At 33.8% G+C, this 19,914-nt stretch overlaps 1 protein-coding gene across 2 annotated transcripts; it reads left to right on the top strand.

The window, feature by feature from the left end:
* Positions 1-330: 330 nt before the first annotated feature.
* On the top strand, positions 331-18,464 carry LOC128998769 (cysteine dioxygenase type 1). 2 transcript variants are annotated; one of them, XM_054425116.1, is made up of 6 exons: positions 331-350; positions 10,567-10,839; positions 15,272-15,398; positions 16,033-16,162; positions 17,278-17,447; positions 18,219-18,464. In XM_054425116.1, exons 2-6 carry the CDS (start codon positions 10,589-10,591, stop codon positions 18,261-18,263), a joined length of 723 nt encoding a protein of 240 aa, XP_054281091.1. In that variant the 5' UTR covers positions 331-350; positions 10,567-10,588; the 3' UTR covers positions 18,264-18,464. The 2 variants fall into 2 exon arrangements, with proteins under 2 accessions (XP_054281091.1, XP_054281090.1); XM_054425115.1 differs by lacking the exon at positions 331-350 and adding an exon at positions 4,094-4,224.
* Positions 18,465-19,914: the final 1,450 nt, after the last annotated feature.

Raw genomic sequence — 19,914 nt, 5'->3', positions numbered from 1 at the left:
CAGGAGATAAAATACGTTGATTCAAACAATCACATTCAATTTTTTTTTTATCAAAATCTTAACACAGAGATAGTGGAGCTCATATGCCTCATTGGTGAAGGCTGATTGGTCCTGCCTCGCACGCACTGGGATGGTCAGTGGTCACTGGTCAGTCCGCTGTCTCTATATCTGTGGCGACAACAATCAATCAATACCTGAGTAGGTCTATGGTGTGAGTGACCGTGAACACTGGACAAGTAGCCATGTATTGTCTAGGCCCTCAGGTACATTCCATCGCGACAAACGGAAAGACCCCCTCCCACCAGAGGGGCAAGGGCCTACTCCACAGGTCCTGGTCCCACTGCCACCAGGTAAGACAGTCCCTAGTCGTAGATGTCCGTTACATTGGCAAAAACGTTTTGTTTCTATGTTTTATTCCGAATATATGTATACACATTAGGATATCAGTGTTTTGAAATGACAATGGTTTACTTTCACGAAATCAAAGATAAAAGTGCTCTAGTTAATTTAAAATACAGTGTGTTATAGCGCGTGTACTGTTAACTAGAATAACAGTGTTTTTGAACTGATAACACTTCGTTTTCATGATTTGCTCTACGAAAACGTATTATAAGGTATGTTGAAAAGGCTTAATATGATTTTTTAATACGGTATGTGTACATTAGGACAAGAATTGTGTGTTTTAATCGGTAGCATTTTGTTTTCATAGTTTACGAAAGCGTTGTATATGTGTGTTAAAAGTAGCAGTTAGTTTTGAATACCTTATGAATACTTTTTGTATATCAATGTTTTTTTTTGTTTTTTTTTCTTGTATCTGACGGCAGTTTTTTTTAATAATTATAATATAGTTTTGAAAACAATATTTCTAAATATTTTCTTAGTCTTTTTAAAGTAGCATAGCAGTCCAAGAAAATAAGGATTATGCCAGCTATCAGTCCATTATCTTACTTTTCATTATCTTACTATTTGTTTCCAACAATCAAGCAGTACTTAATTAATTGATTTCTTCCTACCGCATTGGCTGTTGTTTCCCTTGCTCAATACTACAGTTCATTCTGGAACAGAATTTTAGTAGTAATATCAAATGACAAAATTATTCTTTCATTTTTATCTATTGCGCTTTCCCATCGATTATACAAGATTTCCGTGACAGTCAATTCGCATAATTTGAAAATCCTGTTAGAGAACAGTACCAACTAATTTTCATATCATTAAAAAAATGACTTTTATTTCGTATAGTCTATTTACAGAACCTATCCCAAGCTTCCAGATATAGTCAAATTGTTCCACATACACAGTTGTTTTTAATATATAATAGACATTGAAAGATATAAATACAGGTTAAGGGCATCACAGACAATTTCTTAAATATAGGCTTACAATGACTACTGTACGTGGTGGAGTATAAACCAAACTAGTACTGTAGTATAGTACCATGTTTTACTAAGTAACTATACTACTAGTACCTTGTATTCCGTAAGAAAACCCAATGGACAATTTTTATATTCAGGAATTAATAACAACATTGATGCTAAACTGTAGCCGGAGTCCGGAGCGACAAAACTGTGTATTGTAAGCTAACACAAGTGTATGATCACACTTACCTATCTAAAGTAACAGATAGGTCTACACTGGTCTTTGAAATGCCATATATTGTAACAGAGATAAAAGTCTAAAGGTTAAATATACTAACTTGTGTTAACGTTAAAGCCAGAACCGGATGTAAATGAAGTTAATTGTGATTAGATTAAACATTTGACTGCAGTAAACGTGGACACAGTTGGTGCGAGATCGGCTGGTAAATTAGTTGAACACCGTCATTTACTAAGCATTATTTTATTACTTCTTACATTAATGTAAATGAGTAATTGTCTTAAAATGCATCACCCAATTTTACCTCAGCCATTTGTTGTTTTATTAGTAATCGCCTTAATACTGTGCCTTTGAAACAGAACAGACGATAACTTATAAACCTGCTATGATTACCAGTGCATGCATAGAAACTTGGATGATTCTTACACGAAGGTGAGTACAGCATGTAAAACAAGCTATAAAATACACTAATAACTGAAAGTAAACTAAAAACTAGACCACATTTGATAGAATACAATAAGAAAATTAAATGTAAACCTAAAAATATTTTTGAAAAGAATTGGCTACGACGAATAGTTGTTTGTTTAGAATATATTTGACGCATTTTTGTAAACCAAAACAGTAAACATATTGGGTGTTTGTTTTGAAATCCGTGCTGTTTTGTGTTAACACTAGATAATTAATTACGTCATTCCCGCATTCAGTCAATCGAGATTAGAAACCCGTGGAGATTATATTAGGGATTTATGTACTCTATTGCTTACTGCTCGGCTATTCAAATCACGATCAGAATGGGTACTGTATCTGACGACGCCATGCATGGCGATACGTAGCTACTTAAGCACATAACGGCGCGTCCACAGAACTCGGCGAACTTTGTACCATTAATAATTATTGTCAATAATCGTAATTGTTGTCTACTAATTGGCTCATTAATCAGACATGTCGTACTTTGTAAGATTTGTAATTAGTTCATATATCGCGTAAGACGTGGTGATTTATATCCATTCATAGTTACGGTATTTCCCGATGTTGTTTTGATTCATATATTGGCCTGCTTGATATCAGATCGATTTTGATACTAGTTTTGACAACTTTTTCTGCAGATGAAAGTATTTGTGGGCTGTTATTCAAATAGTTTGGAATCTATTAACATTACGTCGTTTTTAATATTTAGTTTCAGGTAATTAAAAAATATATATATTATTTTTTTATTTTTTAGGTATTCTAAACATATAACATAGTTATTATGACTTTTATAAAATGTAAAAGTTAAAAAACACAATTTAGCTGTTAGTGATTAAACCACAGATACACAGTATCTGACACAGTGTGATACACAGTATTTACAGTTATTAAATATATATATATATTTACATTTATTATATATATATATATATATATATATATATATATATATATATAACGTCAATAATTAGTAATTATTATACTTAGGATGGACATAACATGGGAGAAAGCATACTGCCTTTTACCTATGTCCTGTTAACCAATAATTATTTATATAATTATATAGTATTTTAATTATTTATTGCATTTTATTTGTTGATTTGAGCTAAATTTCAGACTATATTCGTAACAAATATTTTTAGTTCTTATAATTTAAGATTATAATTATAAGTAATCTATAGCAATGAATAATGTAATAGATTATATAGTTTGTCTTTGTAACATCCATTTTAACCTTGACATTCTATGAGATAAAAAATACATTAGAAACAAACTCTTGCTATTTCCAATAGATGTCGGGTTACTTATTTTTTTAATTGAATAAAACCACTCCGCGCCAAAGCTGGTGGCGGCTGAGGGATTAGGACCGCCAGGTAGGACTACATAGGTCGGACCTGCTCACCGACCTGGCCGTCCTAATCCCTCAGCCGCCACCAGCTTTGGCGCGGAGTATAAGACGGTTAATATTAGAAAAACGAATATAAATAAATTACTATTTAAAACATCTAAACTAAAAGTTTTAAACCATATTATGAAAGTTAAACTAAAACGTAAACATGAACTAAAAAATAAAATCTAAAAGAACGCAAAAGGAAATATTCTATAAATTTATTTGAAATGTAGCCAAATGATAAGATAATTGTTACTGCTTATTTCCAGGTCTGAGATTGTTTAATCACAATCACGAGACATGCCACAATCTTCTCTAACAATTCATCAGACCATAGCTGACCTCTCTATGTTCGATCGTAATTAATCGTTTCTTGGCAATAGCAGGGTATCACTAAGCGATTTATGTCACTAACTGTTTCTAATTAAGCTTTTGTGTTTACAAGATGATAAATGTGACACACCCTTATAATAGTTGTAAAAGTAACTCACATGTGATCAGGCATTTACACAACAATAACACTTTTTTATTGACACGAAACTGATACACAATATTTCGTAGAATTAAAAAAAGTACCTAATCTCTTGGCCTTAGGTTATCTTCGAAATGAACCGGTTAGGGTTTCAACTCATGCCATCCTTCTTGAGTTCGTTATTTTGTGCTAGTTTGGATGATTTCGTCTTTACGATAAGAATTTATAAATCGTTTCTACATGTGAGATAACTGTTAGTCTGTGTCTTAAACATCCCCGCTGTTAAACATCTTCTTGCTCAGTAAGTATGTTGGGATGTGATGAACAGGGTTTTATTATTAGTTTGGTATAAATGCGGAAATAGGTGTACAATTCACCAAAATATAACTAACCACATATTTTAACGATTAGGCCATAACTACCCATGAGGATAATTATTGGAGACCACATACTGTGATTAAAACTTTGAGTTTCTCAAAATGTGTTAAAAACGGAATAGAGTAATAATTTTACACACTAGATTATTGTTCTAAGTAGAATCAAAATTGCCATGATATTTGATTAGGAAGAAATTTTAAGTTGTTCTTTATCCATATTTTAGAGCAGTTTACTTCGCCTCCTTTAAGAACAAATGCAAGTTTTATTTTTTAAATTGATTTCAGAATCATTTAAACAATTTACAATCAGTTCTTTGAAATTTCGTTCTAAAACAGCAATACAATAAGCCCATACATGTTGTATTATTTTTTTAAATCTAGACTATATTATTTCTTTGCTTCTAAAATTATTGGTTTGGCTATTTTTATTTTGAATGATTCCGTATATCCTTAATATAAATAGTGGTATAACTTTAAATTTTGAAATTAAATTAAACTAAAATTTATTTATTTAGACAGGCAAAAGTTAGGGCCACATGACCCTTTCTTACACTTAACCTGTAATTTTGCTGCTATTTTAAACATAAATATTCCAAAAATTGTCTGTCCTAGTAATCCCGCAAAATCTACTACTGTAGATAGAACTTTTGCAGTGGTCATCTATGTTAACTCAAGTGGTGGACATTTCGTAGTTGAACTCACAAATAAATGTATCCACCACATCGTTTTACTAAGGCTCTATATCGTGTTGTCACAAGGTTTGCTACCAAATACCAGAAATAAAAATCATGATTGGTCTTGAAATAGTTATTAGTGTATGAAGATCGAAGTAGGCTACGTCATTGCCGCTCGAGAACTGTAGATGGCCGCACGAAGCTTTATACAAAAATTAGGCTATGTTATTAATTTGCTTCCCGGTTGTTAACGTACCAAATCCGTGGGTGTGGGTGGTGTAAGAAACGCCAACAGTGAAATCAGTTGATTAAGCTTGCGTAAATGAGCTATTCTGTGTTTCTGTGTTTGTAAGTGTGACAATGTAATCATTTATATGCAGTGTTGGGAAAAGAATATTTTTAGTAACTCAGCCATTAAATCTGTAAGGATTTTTAATGTTCCTCAAGCTGATAATGGCATTAAAGTCATAATTTTAAGGCATGTGCATTGTGCAAAGGTTAAAGCTGGAACATTTTCAACATAACATTTGTTCATACCACTGCATGGAAATGATCACATTTGCCACAACTGTAAACAGTACGCAAAATAGCTCATTTCCACTCTATTAGCGGGACATTCCCACTCGCTAAATCAGCTGATTTAACCATTGGTGTTTCTACACAAACCACAGCCACGGATCCAGTACGTTACAACCGGTAAGCAAATGATATAACCTAAGAAAAAAACGCATACAAGACCTAAATTACCTTTCATTTAAGACTTATAAGTTAATCTATGGGTGATGATAACTGAAAAGTTAATTACGGTGGTAGGGGAAATCTTGTTTGTGTTACCACGAGCACAACACAGTCATTGCCGCTCTCGAAATTTACTACAGTTCTTGAGCGGCAATGACGTACTTTGCACTCTTAATCACAAATAGCGAGGAGCTGGCTAAACGCTTAAAAAGGTCCGTTATTTAGTCCTCTTTGCAGCAGTTTTCCGTTTTACGTTTCTACCTTAAATTTGATTGAGTTATGATTTTGTTTAACCTGTCAGCTGCTTTGGGGAACGAGGAAGCACTGACTCCAGCTGTCTATCACATTAACGACACAGTATAAGTTGTTTTGTTTCAATGAAAATACAGATACTGTACTTTGTACTAGTGCTTCTGTCCAACGAGAACATTCTAGAACATGAGTTTCCTACACAAACCTAAATGCACATTTCCTGTCAAAGGTTAAGCTTAACGTGAAGTTGTACATTTTGCAGCTTATATCAAACAAAAATAATCAATTAATTGGTTTCCATAATGTTGTTTACTTTATTGTTGTTCCTAATAATTAATTCCTTTTTTACCACGTTTAAAAGGATAAACACCATGGTTTTGGTAAGGGGTTTGATGGAAAACCGACCTCTGACATCTCTTCACATTTAATTCAATAACTTGTTAAGAAACATATTTCATATAACAAACCAAATTCTATTTTATAGAAAATAGATTTTGAATTGTATACCCATACAAAGAGCAATGATATTTGGTGATAAAACATGACACATTTATTAAACATTCAAAGTGGATTATCTCCAAAAGCTTTTTTTGTACTGAGGTAGGTTTTTTCATCCAGCTACTCTATTGTAAAACAGGGATGGAACCGTCGAAAAAAAGCTTTCTACTTTTGATTAATACATCTAATTTGTATACAAGAATCTCTTATCGTTCAATGCCATACCTTTAAAATTGCTGGATTTCAAATCAAATCAAACCAACTATTCCATATCTATTTCAATGAATTACTACACCTTTAAACATAGAACAGTAAACTTTATATGGAGTTTAGCAAGTGTTTCTAATAATCAGTAGTCACATAGTATCACCATAGACTAAGACTTTAAAATCTCAGGAGCCCAGGAGTTTGTTAGCAGTCTTTAGGGTTTGCATATGTTGATATTTTTTTAGCTATTTTTATGGCCCACCTTCCACCCTTTTTTAGAAACTAGGATCCAGCCCAGAACTGTTTTACACATTACATCAGGCAAGGAGAGTTTTTTGGCATTATAAAATATATATAATTGATTGGTGATTGGCTGGATTCGAACCTGGGACTGAACCTTGAACCTAGTCCAGTTTGCTCCCCGTATCTTGAAATTGGTATTAACATTACAGAGGGGACTTTTGTGCTAATTTCACATTTTACTAGGGTTCAAAACTTTTTTTCGCGGCAAAACAAATAATGCATTATCCTTTAACTTTTCAAAGATTATGTTTGTTGGAGGCAATTATTATGTATTGGTAATCATTTTATAATTATCAAAAAAGGAAGCCTATTTAATATAAATTTTCATAAGCCGTTTTGTACCTTCTTTACAATCTGACTGTGGTTAAACATTCAACTGTAGAACCAGCTGTTAAATTAAAATTCATATTTGAACCGTATAAAGACAATTGATCAGCAATACTGGATCCTTGAATGTGAACTCCAGAAATAAATCAAACGCTGGGAGGCAAAGCCCTAAAAGAATGAGGTTTTTGGTTACCATTCGCTCTGCTAGATCATGAGCTTTAAAATTACACATAAATCGGTTAAGTAGGATGGCTAAAGAAGTAATGTTACTAAAAACCCTCGTTGTACACATATATAAATAATTGTACGAACAATGTCTATTAGTTTGGTATGTACTGGTACACATTATTATTCATACATATCAAATATCATTTTTACTATGACTAAATAATGTCAATCAAACCTAAAAAGATTGTTGCTAGGTTCTGGAACTTAAATTACAAATTTTTGAAACAAAGATTCTTGCTTTAAACATAGTTCTTTTGTTTACGGTTTCTTCATAATCATTCCTTGAGATGTGTAAGTTATAATGAAAAATAAACAGCAACAAATCTGGAAGAGTAAGAAATTATGTGTTTATTTTATTGAATGAAAACATGCAGTAATAATAATAATAATAAAAGAAAAAGTATTGTTTCAAGCTCACCAGGCAATTTCACTAACAACTACCTAACAACTGAGAAATAATACTATTCTAAATTTAATATTAAGTACAAAATCAGTTTTCACATGTTTTTATTTTATTCGGGTTTTATATTCAACCACACATCATTTATGTCAGTTTTTACTTTAGGCTTATTGTTTAGCCCATTCCTTTTTTGGAGAAGTCTATGAACACAGGCAATAAATAGATCATCTGCTGACATGATAATTTAAAGAGGTGGCCAAACTTGGCATGTAACATAGTTTTAAATTATTCAAACCACTAGAAATGTTATCAACCTTCTTTTTTATGCTTTGAAAAACCTCAAGTTGGTAAAATTTTGATGTTGGACATATAATTACCTAATAACAAATAATCCTGCGGAAGAGATAACATCTGTGAAAGAAACCTTGATCAGAAAAGAAGGTTCAAGACCCCGACCCCTCAGCCGATCAATGACCCTCATCGTTTTCGATATGTTATCATTTGTTGAAGCTGGTGCGTAATTCCTTTAAAGTCCATACAAAACTGTCCAGTTCAAAGAAAATAGTTAAAGTTAGCTAACTAGAAGGGGTGTTATTATCTTTGTCAAACTACACGAGGTTTGTAGCAATCATCTAACATCACATTAGAAGTACCAGTTACACTTTAAAACAACAATGCACAAACTTTAAATTACTTTAGATAAAATAACTATGGATTAATATTTCTAAAAATTATTAAGTATAACCAGGGTTTTCAAGTCCCGCCATAAACCTAGTAATTTATGAACAACTTGTTTAGTTGCTCTTGGGAGCAAAGTAATATAAAAATAAACTGAACTTATGATGCAACCATAACAGTACCTACTTAAAATGATTATTTAGATAAATCTAAATATTAAGAAAATACTAATAGTGTGGGAAATTGTAAATAATACAGGTATATATACTCTAATTTAAATTGCACAATTAATTGGTTAATTTGGCAAATGTATTAACACATTGAGTTCATCACAAAGATCGTAATTAATATTGACTGGATGCCCAAGATAGATAACCATATTTGGTTAGTAATCTTGTATCGTATATTTACTAGTGGTACGATGCATGATTTTCATGAAAAAATTTTAATAACCTTTGAAATTGCAATCAATGAACTTTCTGTTACATAAAGTTCCTTTGTGTTCACATTTTTGGGATTTTGAAAAATGTATTCAGTAAATGTCCATTAAACTTTTTGGAAAATATAAAGCCTTTCATAAGCCTGTTATTTTTACTATTAAAATTTTTAATATATTATTTGAGAATTGATATGTTTGCCTCAAATCTTTAGGTGATTGATGGCTTTCTGTATATTAAAGAAACTGTAAAATACAAGGGATATAGATCAAAATGCATATAAAAGTCTATAGATTCTTAGATTTTCACCTACCAATTGCAGGCTGTAGTAAATTAGGTCTCTAATAAGATTATGGTACTAAAACTGAGTTTAAACATTTTATTGATATGAAATTTTAAACTATAGGTAGCTTGTTTTAAGTTTTTCATTGTATAATCCTATCACATTATTAATACAGTACAGGTATAAATTGCTAAACAACCAAGCATATATGGCATAAAAGATTAAAAAATAATAAATGTTAGATGGAGGAGGTGCCTTGTATAGCTTTGGTACTAAACTATTACTAGAAGAGATTTAACAGTTGTAGTTGTGGATTTAAGCTTAGTAAGTTTCATGATTTAGAAATTGTATGAGTCATACTTAAATCCATTCAAACTTACCTATATTTCTATTTGTATCACAAGTATTTTGTAATTTTGTAAGCGCTCAGAAATACATTTTTATTCTTGGTGCGTTTGATACGTTTTCAAAGGAATTTAACTAAATTAATTGCCCTTTAAATAATATATATCTACCATCCATATACATCCTAGCTCATATTCAGTCCTTAGTGGTGGTTTTAGGACCTTGTCAAAGGGGGGGGGGGGCTAACTAAGTGTCCCATGGCTATTTTTAAAAGCCATTTAGTGACTTTGTAAAGCCATTTAGTGACTTTTGTAAAGCCATTTTTAACGTCTAGAACTGTATCCAAAAACCTCAGTTACGTTTTTATAAAAAAGGCACATGTGTTTAGACTTCTATTTCTAAAGTTCAATGGGGGGAGGTGCTTTCGCTCCTATAGCACCCCCCCCACCCTTTGAACCGCCGATGATGGTCAGTGCGTTTAACGACTCATTAATCTGAATCACAACCAATCCAACCTTGCATAGGTTAAAAAGGAAGTGTATGGTCAAATCTTCCTTAATTATTACAGATGTGGATATGATAGTTGGCAAAACTGATTTTTACTTTGCTGCATCACTGGCCCGTGGTCTGCGTGCATGTTGAACAAAGTGACACCCAGTCTATGTGTAAAATTAAAATGTATACCACGAGCCGTGGTAATGACCTTAGCATCGCAAATATGTGGCGATTGGTAGCCGTGGTAATGACCTCAGCATTGCAAATATGTGGCGATCGGTAGCAAACGTGTTAATAACAAATACACACACTCCCACAAAACAATGAAGTCAAATGTTGTGTTAATAGTAAGAACTTAATATAATTTTTAAATATGTCGAAATAAAATATTTTGTTATCAGTTTCAGGTGATCTTGTGAAACAATGGCGCTTTACGAAGTTAGTTTGCCTAACACCAGTCACCCGCAAGAGATGAAAAGTGAAAACTTCAAATCAATCTATAACAAAAAGATTGGTAAAGTTCCTGAAATAACAACCCTGAATGATTTGATTCGTGAACTTCACGTTGTGTTTGAGAGTGATCATGTAAACATAGAGTATGTTCATGCTCTCATGTCGTCCTACAAGAGCAACCCAGCGGATTGGAAGAAGTTCGCCAAGTTTGACCGTTACAAGTAAGTCAATTGAAATATGGTAAACATTTTTTATTGTTTATATGTTCATCGAAAATACATCATGTGTCAAGTATAGGGCCGCGTTAAGGGTCAGTGGAGCCCTGGGCAAACCCAAAAGCAGCGCCCCCTATTTTCCTAGTGCGGGAGGGTGGTAGATAGGGGGCACCTGGCGGACGCCCCTCATAACCACCAGTGCCCCCGGGCATATGCCCAGTCTGCCCGTTTATAAAAGTGGTCCTGGTTCTTCAAACAGCTAATGGATGCAGATATAATCTTTTGTTGGTTTTAAGTACACTTTCTCTACAGTAAAAATTTCGGACCTCCCAAGAGAAATACCAAACACTTTGGTAATCAATTTTAAAGTGTTAGATGTATATTTTTACAGTTTTCTCAAGGGCCGTTAAACATTAAACACCTTTTTCAGCTAAATTTGTTTGTATTGGTCTTTGCTCCAGCAGAGATTCTTTTTCTATTTTCCAATATATTTCGCAATGGAGTGTGACTTCAGGGAGTGTGGCATTATTCTTATTTACTCCAACCTAACACAAAAACATAGAGTGTGTAGAGCTGCCGTTATACAAAATACATTAACGGTTTCTATAGTGTAAATAACAACAGCTGTGTTTCTGAGTGGGTGTAGTGCTTGCCTGATGATCAGAAGGTTTAATCCTGAGAAATGTTGGTATAGCCTTTTGGCTTTTGATGGCTTGAAACTGTACAACTGGCTTTGCTGTCCTTAATCATTGGACTTTTAATAAATGATCATGGTTGAAGACACAGCTGATCTTAGTTAACTTACATAGCTTATAATCTAATTTACTTACCACTCATCCTTTGTCCATCTTATCCTTAAAATATGTAAACCGATCTGTTGGCGTCTTACAATTCTAAATATAAAAATAGCCTTTGTACAAATTGTACCTAAATTGTTATAGTTTAATAAGTTAACATAAATGAACTATTGTAATCAATCTATGATAGTGCTGTAGAGGTGGAGGTCAATAATAGTTAGAAGTTATGAAGTATGCCTTGCAAAAAAAAAAAAAAAAGTTTCCATGATTAGTAAGTTCCCTAAAAGTTGCATAAACCCAATTAACAAACTACAAATGTTAATAAATGATCATGGTTGAAGACACAGCTGATCTTAGTTAACTTACATAGCTTATAATCTAATTTACTTACCACTCATCCTTTGTCCATCTTATCCTTAAAATATGTAAACCGATCTGTTGGCGTCTTACAATTCTAAATGTAAAAATAGCCTTTGTACAAATTGTACCTAAATTGTTATAGTTTAATAAGTTAACATAAATGAACTATTGTAATCAATCTATGATAGTGCTGTAGAGGTGGAGGTCAATAATAGTTAGAAGTTATGAAGTACCGGTATGCCTTGCAAACAAAAAAAAAGTTTCCATGATTAGTAAGTTCCCTAAAAGTTGCATAAACCCAATTAACAAACTACAAATGTAATCAAATAAGATCATACCGGTAGCTTATAAGGTTAATTTCTTTTCATGGCAGTGACGGACTCTATATGCTGTATTACTGTGCCATAGTAATAAGTTCTATGGCCAAGCATTTTATCGTGCTTTGTTCTTGTTTTTTTATGTCCATGTGAAGTATTTTTAAGACGTATGCTGACCTCCTATGAGTGGAGAGTTTAAAATTGTTATGCTTCAATATGACACCATAGGTGTTAAAACCGGTTGCCATTACATGACTCCGGGATTACTTGGACGGGAAGGTAACATAGCCTCTTATTGATAACTAATTGTGAAGAAATCCGGAACGAAATACACAAAATGAAGATGGATTTATTTTTTAATTTAATAAGTGTCATTGATACATTTTATTTGAATCACCAGATCTTATCAAATATTCCCTCCAGTCCAAAAATTATTGTATTTAATCTAAACAAATATGTTTACTTCTTGCTTTATTTTAATTAAAAACCTCAACCTTAAACGTTTTTTATCTTGTGAAGTGTGAAGAGATACATGACTCAGGAAGAGGGGTTGATATAGTTGTAATTCTGCAGTTGGCACTAATATGGCAAAGTTATCAACTGTCAAGTTTATCTAATGCATTAAGTTTAATGGCTTAGATAAAAATATACTATGTGCACAAATTTATCTGTTAACTTTAATTAATTGCTGTTTAATTGGAAGTTCAAGATCCAGTACATTGTTTAATTTTGTTCAACAAAAGTAAATTCACTGGTGGTCAGCTAAATTTAATTAGATTCTTCCGTAGATTAGACTTTATGACGTTTATTTTTTTATTTGATTATTCAGAAAGAGTTTTGTTGTGATTAATACTTTGTAATCAGCAGTATAGTAATCAATATGTAGTAAGTGGTGATCGATTTCAATTGGACATTATCAGACAGCTCTTTTGCATCATCGAGCAATTTCGATCATCATCAGACCCAATCGGTGAATCACCACCTACCATCTCGAAATCGAATCGATCACCACTTACCCTCTTTTATGTATATTTATCATCTTGTGAGATAACAATATAAGTGTAAATATATGTTTTAAGAGTGTTGTTAGACATATTTTTATTGGATTTCTGTAAATTGAATAACACATAAGGTTGATCAAGAAGTAACCCTATTTAGAAAATGTAGAAATTGAATTAAATAGACTGTGATACATTTAAACTGGATCCAATCATAATGATCCAGGAGGTGATTACTATATTGCTGATTACAAATTATTGATCACAACAGAACTCTTTCTGAATGATAAAAAAAATATCAAACTCTAATAATATGGTAGCATCTAAATAAATTCAACTATGCCAAACATTACTAACAATAGTGAATTTACTTTTGTTAAATCACATCAAACAATGTACTGGGTCTAGAACTTACAACTAAACAGCAATTAATTAGTGTTAACAGGTAAATTTGTACACATAAAACCCTTTTATCTTTTACAATCTAGTGAGTTGTTTCAAGAGTGTTATTAACATATTTTTATTTACTTCTGTATATTTTCTGTTTTATTATTACAGTATGGTTGTAATTCTGCTTCAAAGTGTTGATTGATTGATTGATTGTAAGAGGGTGGACTCATGGTCCAAGCACGTAAACCGAAGCTTATTGTGCATCCCGCTTGCCACTAACTGGGTAAGCCTATGCCTGTGTCCCTAACTAGGTGCAGGAGCTTTTGCCCAATGTTAGCGTCTGGTTCCTCACCTGGCTGCTTTAGACCAAACAGAGCCCTTCTCCTAGCCCGTAGTCCATCGCAGTCCAGAATAAGGTGTTTTGCAGTCTCATCGGACTGGTTACCAAGTCGACACTCGTGCTTGTCATTGACAATTCCTAGAGTGTGGAGATGTTTTCTGAAATGGCCGTATCCAGTGATAAGAGCAAGTACCTGCTTGACCTGCCCTCTCCCCAGCTTTAGCAGCCAGCGAGTGAAGAGGGTGCTAGGTTCTGAGAGCAGTTTTTTGCCAAGTGATTGTCCAGGATGATTACGCCAACGCTCAAGATGTTATCCCCTGGACCATTTGTTGATTACATGTTTAGCGGCCGCTTTGCTGATGCCACAAAATGGCTCTGGTCCAAAGAGTGGCATGCTCGCACCTTTTTTTGCCAGCTTGTCTGCACTCTCGTTGCCGCCAATGCCTACATGGCCTGGGACCCAGCCGAGAGTTACAGAGTTCTGTGATGCAAGTCTGCAGAGGGTGTTGAAACACTCCCAGACCAGTTTTGAGGTGACTTCATTTGAGTCAAGAGCTTTGAGAGCAGCCTGACAATCAGATAAAATCACTATCCTTTTGTCTTGGTACCGTCTGGCTAGTCCTAGGTTGGCACAAGCCAAGATACCATAGATTTCTGCCTGGAAGATGGTACAGTATTGTCCCAGACTTTCTGAAAGTTCTGTTCTGGGTGATCGACAGTAAACCCCAAAACCAGATTTTCCATCGATTAGGGAGCCGTCTGTGTACCAGACGAAGCTCTCCATATCTTGGAGATGCCCTTCCTGATGTTTCCACTCATCTCTGGAATTCAACATTAAAGGGTTTGGTGAAAACTACTTCCTTGCTTCAAAGTGTTAATAGACATTACCTGTAATGGAATACCTGGAGGGGATAATGAGGAGGGTTTCTTTTAGTCTAGCTGCAATTGGAATTGTGTTGGATGTTTAGGATTTTACTAAAAACTGTTTAGAAATATTGTTAAGGTAAAGCATCATAACATATAAGTTGATTTTGTTGTTGTTGTAACATAGATCTAATGATGAATCTCAGGTAGGCCTACACTCATCTTCAAATATTATCATTGTATCTCATGATTAATTATTGGGTTCATGTTCATTTGGATCATGCTCAATGAAAATGGTATTGAAATTTTAATTTGTTTACTAATATGGTACCGGTAAATGGAATTATTTTTAACTGTTCTAATTTTCTAAAGGTATACAAGAAATCTGGTGGACAAAGGTAATGATAAGTTCAACCTAATGATTCTATGTTGGAATGAAGGTCAAGGCTCTTTGATTCACGACCATGCCAACGCACACTGCTTTATGAAAATGTTGCAGGTAACTGAATTTGCATTTAATAACTTTGTCTGTGTCTAAGCTAAGATTGCATATTTCGACCAGGAAATAAAATAGGCCAAAATTCTTTGTCCAGTCTAAGCAAAAAAGTATTTTTTTATATTAAAAATAATATTTAATTTAATATTAGTATTGTATTTATCTATTAACAGCATATTTATTCCTTGACCCCAACCCCACGTGTAAAGGCAAATGAGAACTCTTTACCCATTCTTCATACTTATCACCACTAATTAAAACTTAAAACCAAAAAGCCATCAGGCAAAAAAGAAGGGGGGGTCAAGGTATCCTTCTCTGTAAAAAATTGTGGTCCAGGATCCTCTCCTGCAAAATTTGGTATTATTTTCAACTATGTCCAAAAACCTCCGAAACATTTTCAGGACGAAATGAATGTTTACATTTATTTTTCAGGGTCCAATGGGGGAGGGGGCTTTAGCCTCTTCAGCCCCCTCCCCTTGGAACCGCAACTGAAATAGTCAAATGTTTCATAAAGTCATTGTGTAGAAGACAAAAATTAACGTGTTTGCTTCGACTCAACCATTAAAAATATAAATAAAACAATTAATTGTTAATTTTAAAAACAGTTCATCTTTTCATTTCAAAATACTATTTTCAGGGCCAGTTATCAGAAATAAGATTTGAGTGGCCAAAAGATGAAGAAACAATCCCTACTCAAGCCCAACCAAACAAAATGGTGGAAATTTCAAGAACCACGCTTCATCAGAACGAAGTCTGCTACATCAATGGTATTTAATATTTATATTTTACACCATAAAATAAAATTCTAATAAAAAATGTAGTGAAAAATTGAATTTGACTACTTAATGATTTATTAATTTACTGTTGTTCAAGTTTGTGTACTGTATTTGCATATTTTCTGAAATAGAGGGACTGGTGTTGATAGCAGAGTCCCCTACCAGTGTCAGATAGCCCTCATTATTTTATTCTTTTTCACTTATATATCTTCTTTTAGTTCTGTTTAAGCATTAGTTACTAATTTACAATATTTATTTTTTGTGTGTTTTAAACTGATTTTTAATATCAAAAAGTGATGTCCCCCCTCAAAATCCTGCCATCCCGGTTCAAGTGCATCAAAGTATTCATTTGTCAAGAAAATCATTTGTTGATATAAAGCAAAATTTCAAAACTGTCTAAATTCAAGGTGAAAGTCTCATCATATAATAACATATTTTCACCAAGTCTTGGTATGTGGAATCCTATTTCAGTATGAGGCTGTGTAAACAATACACACACAATCCAGGCGTAGCTGAAAACCCCTTCCTGGTCCTAAAACTTTGCAAAAACAACAATTATTTTTTAATGGTCAATTTTTATCTCTGTAAATAACAAAAACTATAGACAGGTGACTTGATTGTCAGAAAGAACTAAGAAAATTTGAGACAATAAAAACCATATTTTTTGTGCATGTACACAGACTCCTTCACAACACACGTGTGTTTTAGCATTGACTATATACAAAGTAGTCAATGGTGTTTTAACTTTAACACAAGTGACACTTTGTAATTGAGAACACCTAACATTTTTAAGAAAAAACAGTCAAAACTCCTCTTTTTTTGTAAATTTGCCAAAGATCAAACTCGTCCCTCTTGCACCAAAATCTGAGATGTTACCAACTAGGCTGGCAACACACCCAATCTAGGTAACCAGACAAGCTATACCTCATGTTCCCAAAGTACCCACTGTCTCCAACAATAAGCTTAAAACGCCTAAATAAATTATTATTTACAGTCAGAGTTAGATTAATTAAAAATGTTCTCATTCGGCACAACAATAATAATTTGTTGAGTGCATGTTTCAAGTTGCATGAATCTTGATGTTCAATGATGGTTGACTCTGACAGATGAGCTTGGCCTTCACCGAGTTGAGAACCCAAGCCACAGTGACGTAGCCATTAGTCTTCACCTCTACTGCCCTCCCTTCAACCAGTGTGCTGTCTTTGATCTGCGTACTGGTCAAAAATCAATCTCAAAAGTCACCTTCTGGTCTCTCTACGGCCACAGAAAAAACAAGGTAACGGTTGGAAAACTTTTTTTTATTGATCATATTATTACTTTGTGCGAGTACGGTAAAGCTTACCGGGCGAGTAACGTACGATACTTTACAACATACTACACAGAAAAATTAGTATATTTTAAACTCATAACACAATTTATTTAGGACATGACATAAATTATAATATTTTTATATTTCAGAAAATAAAATAGGCCGTTGTAATTATACTCCGTTCAAACAGCCGTGGCACCTGAGGGATTAGGAGGCCCCAAGGGTTTCCATGGGGTCTACTAATCCGTCAGGTACCACGGCTGTTTGAACGGAGTATAGCTGTTTATTTCATTAGCTGACTAAGTGCTCGGTAAAAGTACATTACGATACTTTTCTGTGTGTAGGCACGGCAAAGGGCAACTTTCCAGCCTATCAATATGCATGGAAAAATACCTGTTTCTGTGTAGTATGATGTAAACCCTATTGCAGTATTGCCAAACTGATTGGTAATAAGAAAGACAATTGATCTCAGAAATAGTAACTCAAAGGTATTTATGTCAAATGGCAAATCCTTAAAATTGAGAGTCAGATTTTCTGTAAAGATATCATGGTGGTGTGTAACTGCACCATTAGTGTTTTTACCTAATTTTAATATTTTCCATTGCACTCTTGTAGTTCCCCTTGCTGGATACTCGTAAAGAGGAGAAATGCAATTGAAAGGTTTGGAGGAGCTTGGATTCTTCACTTTTGGATCCTATTAGAATATATTTTGCATTACAATTTTCATTTTTGTTTCAGTCATCTCAAGAAAATGAAGAGAAAAAGATGCTTACATCAGAGTGAAAAGAAGTATTATCTTCAGTGTTACTTGTTTTCAAAAGACACAAATAAAACTAAGTGGAGTTCATTTGTGATGTTAATAAGCCACTGCCACAATCCACACTATTTAGAACTAACTATATTTAAGTGTTTAGAATATTATGTAAGGTATTAATTATTTTCATTAGGAAACAATCTTTGAATAAACTTGTTTTTGTTTTTAAAGAGTGCTAATAATTTCATTTTCCCAATATCTGGGCATTTTCACATTCACAAACTCCTGATAAAATTGTTTGGAATGATTGATTGTATAAATTTCACAACTCAATGAAGATGACGTTGAGCAGAATTCAAGCATGCACCATTATATTTCATATACGGTAAAGTGCAGGAATTGGCAACAGAATGCATCAATAAACAAATGTTACCTATTAAATTGTAAAGAATCAGATAGATGTCATTTTCATGTTTCCCATTCAATATGTCTTCTCTTCTGTTCTAATGATGTGCTGGGATCTTTTTTTGTGCCCTGCTTTGTCTCTTACAGCTCATTCTTAACTTCAAACTCCATTACAAACCTGCCTACCCAGTAGGGTTCAAGAAGAGTTACATCTTCATACCTCTATTTGATGCCTCCCAAAACACTGGACTCTTTTTAGACAGACTGCTTCACACTCAGTAAGATGTCTTGGCGTTCCAGTCCTCTGTTATCATTTTAGCTGTCTTAATAAGTCTGTACTGTAGTGTCCAGGTAGAAGTTTGGTTACTTTTCTAAGATCAGGGCCGACTAGAGGGTGGGGCCGGGGGGCCAAAGCCCTGGGGCCCAGGGCTCTGATGGGGTCACGACCCAGTCGAATGTTAAATTTTTCTGTACATGTAATCTGCAAAAGTCAAAACTTTTAGCATAGTTTTCCGGTTCACTGTAATTTTTGACTTGAATAAAGCTGCAACTAACTGTGAACACGTGAATTAATCAAAATATCAAGCATTTAAGAAATGTATTGTTATTTTTGTAACAAAACGGCATGAATGCGGCTGGACTAAATCAGGAAAGTAGGGGGCCCAGGATCGTTTAGCCCAGGGGCCCGTGATGGCTCTCGCCAGCCCTGTCTAAGATCAATCTTACTCAGCTAACTAAGTGTCACTCCTCTTTGAGTTGTAGTTACAAGTGATTCCTCAGCTGGTCTACATAATGTGAGGGTTACCCAACACTTTATATTTTGAGTGCCTTTTTCAAGAAACCTCTCTCCAGCCCAACGATATCATCTGACTATACAAAAGGGTCACACAAAAGGTACACAAAAGAGAGGTACACAAAAGGGCCCTGTCTGCTCTATAGCTTAAACTTCTTATCAGTTTTAATCCCACATAAAGGATGGACCTTTGCTATCTTAGTACATGGAACGACTACAGGAAATATTTGTATGCAGACTTTATTTTATGGCTGTATTCTCGTATATACTTTATTATACGCAGTTTATTAACAATCCAGTAAATAGCTTTGAGTAAACAGTTAAGTTACCCCCCCTTTCTGATAATTAAATTGGAACATTTTACTTTCACTAAATTTTAAACCCATTTTCACTTGTTTTTGGCTTGATATATACTTCATTATGGTAGGTATATTTTTCAATTATCAGCTTAGTTCATAAACATTTAAGGATTTTCATTTGGA

The sequence above is a fragment of the Macrosteles quadrilineatus genome, unplaced genomic scaffold (genome assembly GCF_028750875.1).
Source record: "Macrosteles quadrilineatus isolate MER2022 unplaced genomic scaffold, UCM_ALF_1.0 Scaffold_7__1_contigs__length_78375512, whole genome shotgun sequence".
Taxonomy (NCBI): Eukaryota; Metazoa; Arthropoda; class Insecta; order Hemiptera; family Cicadellidae; genus Macrosteles; species Macrosteles quadrilineatus.
Note: the sequence above shows the minus strand (reverse complement) of the source record. Positions and strands in the feature narration are given on the sequence as shown.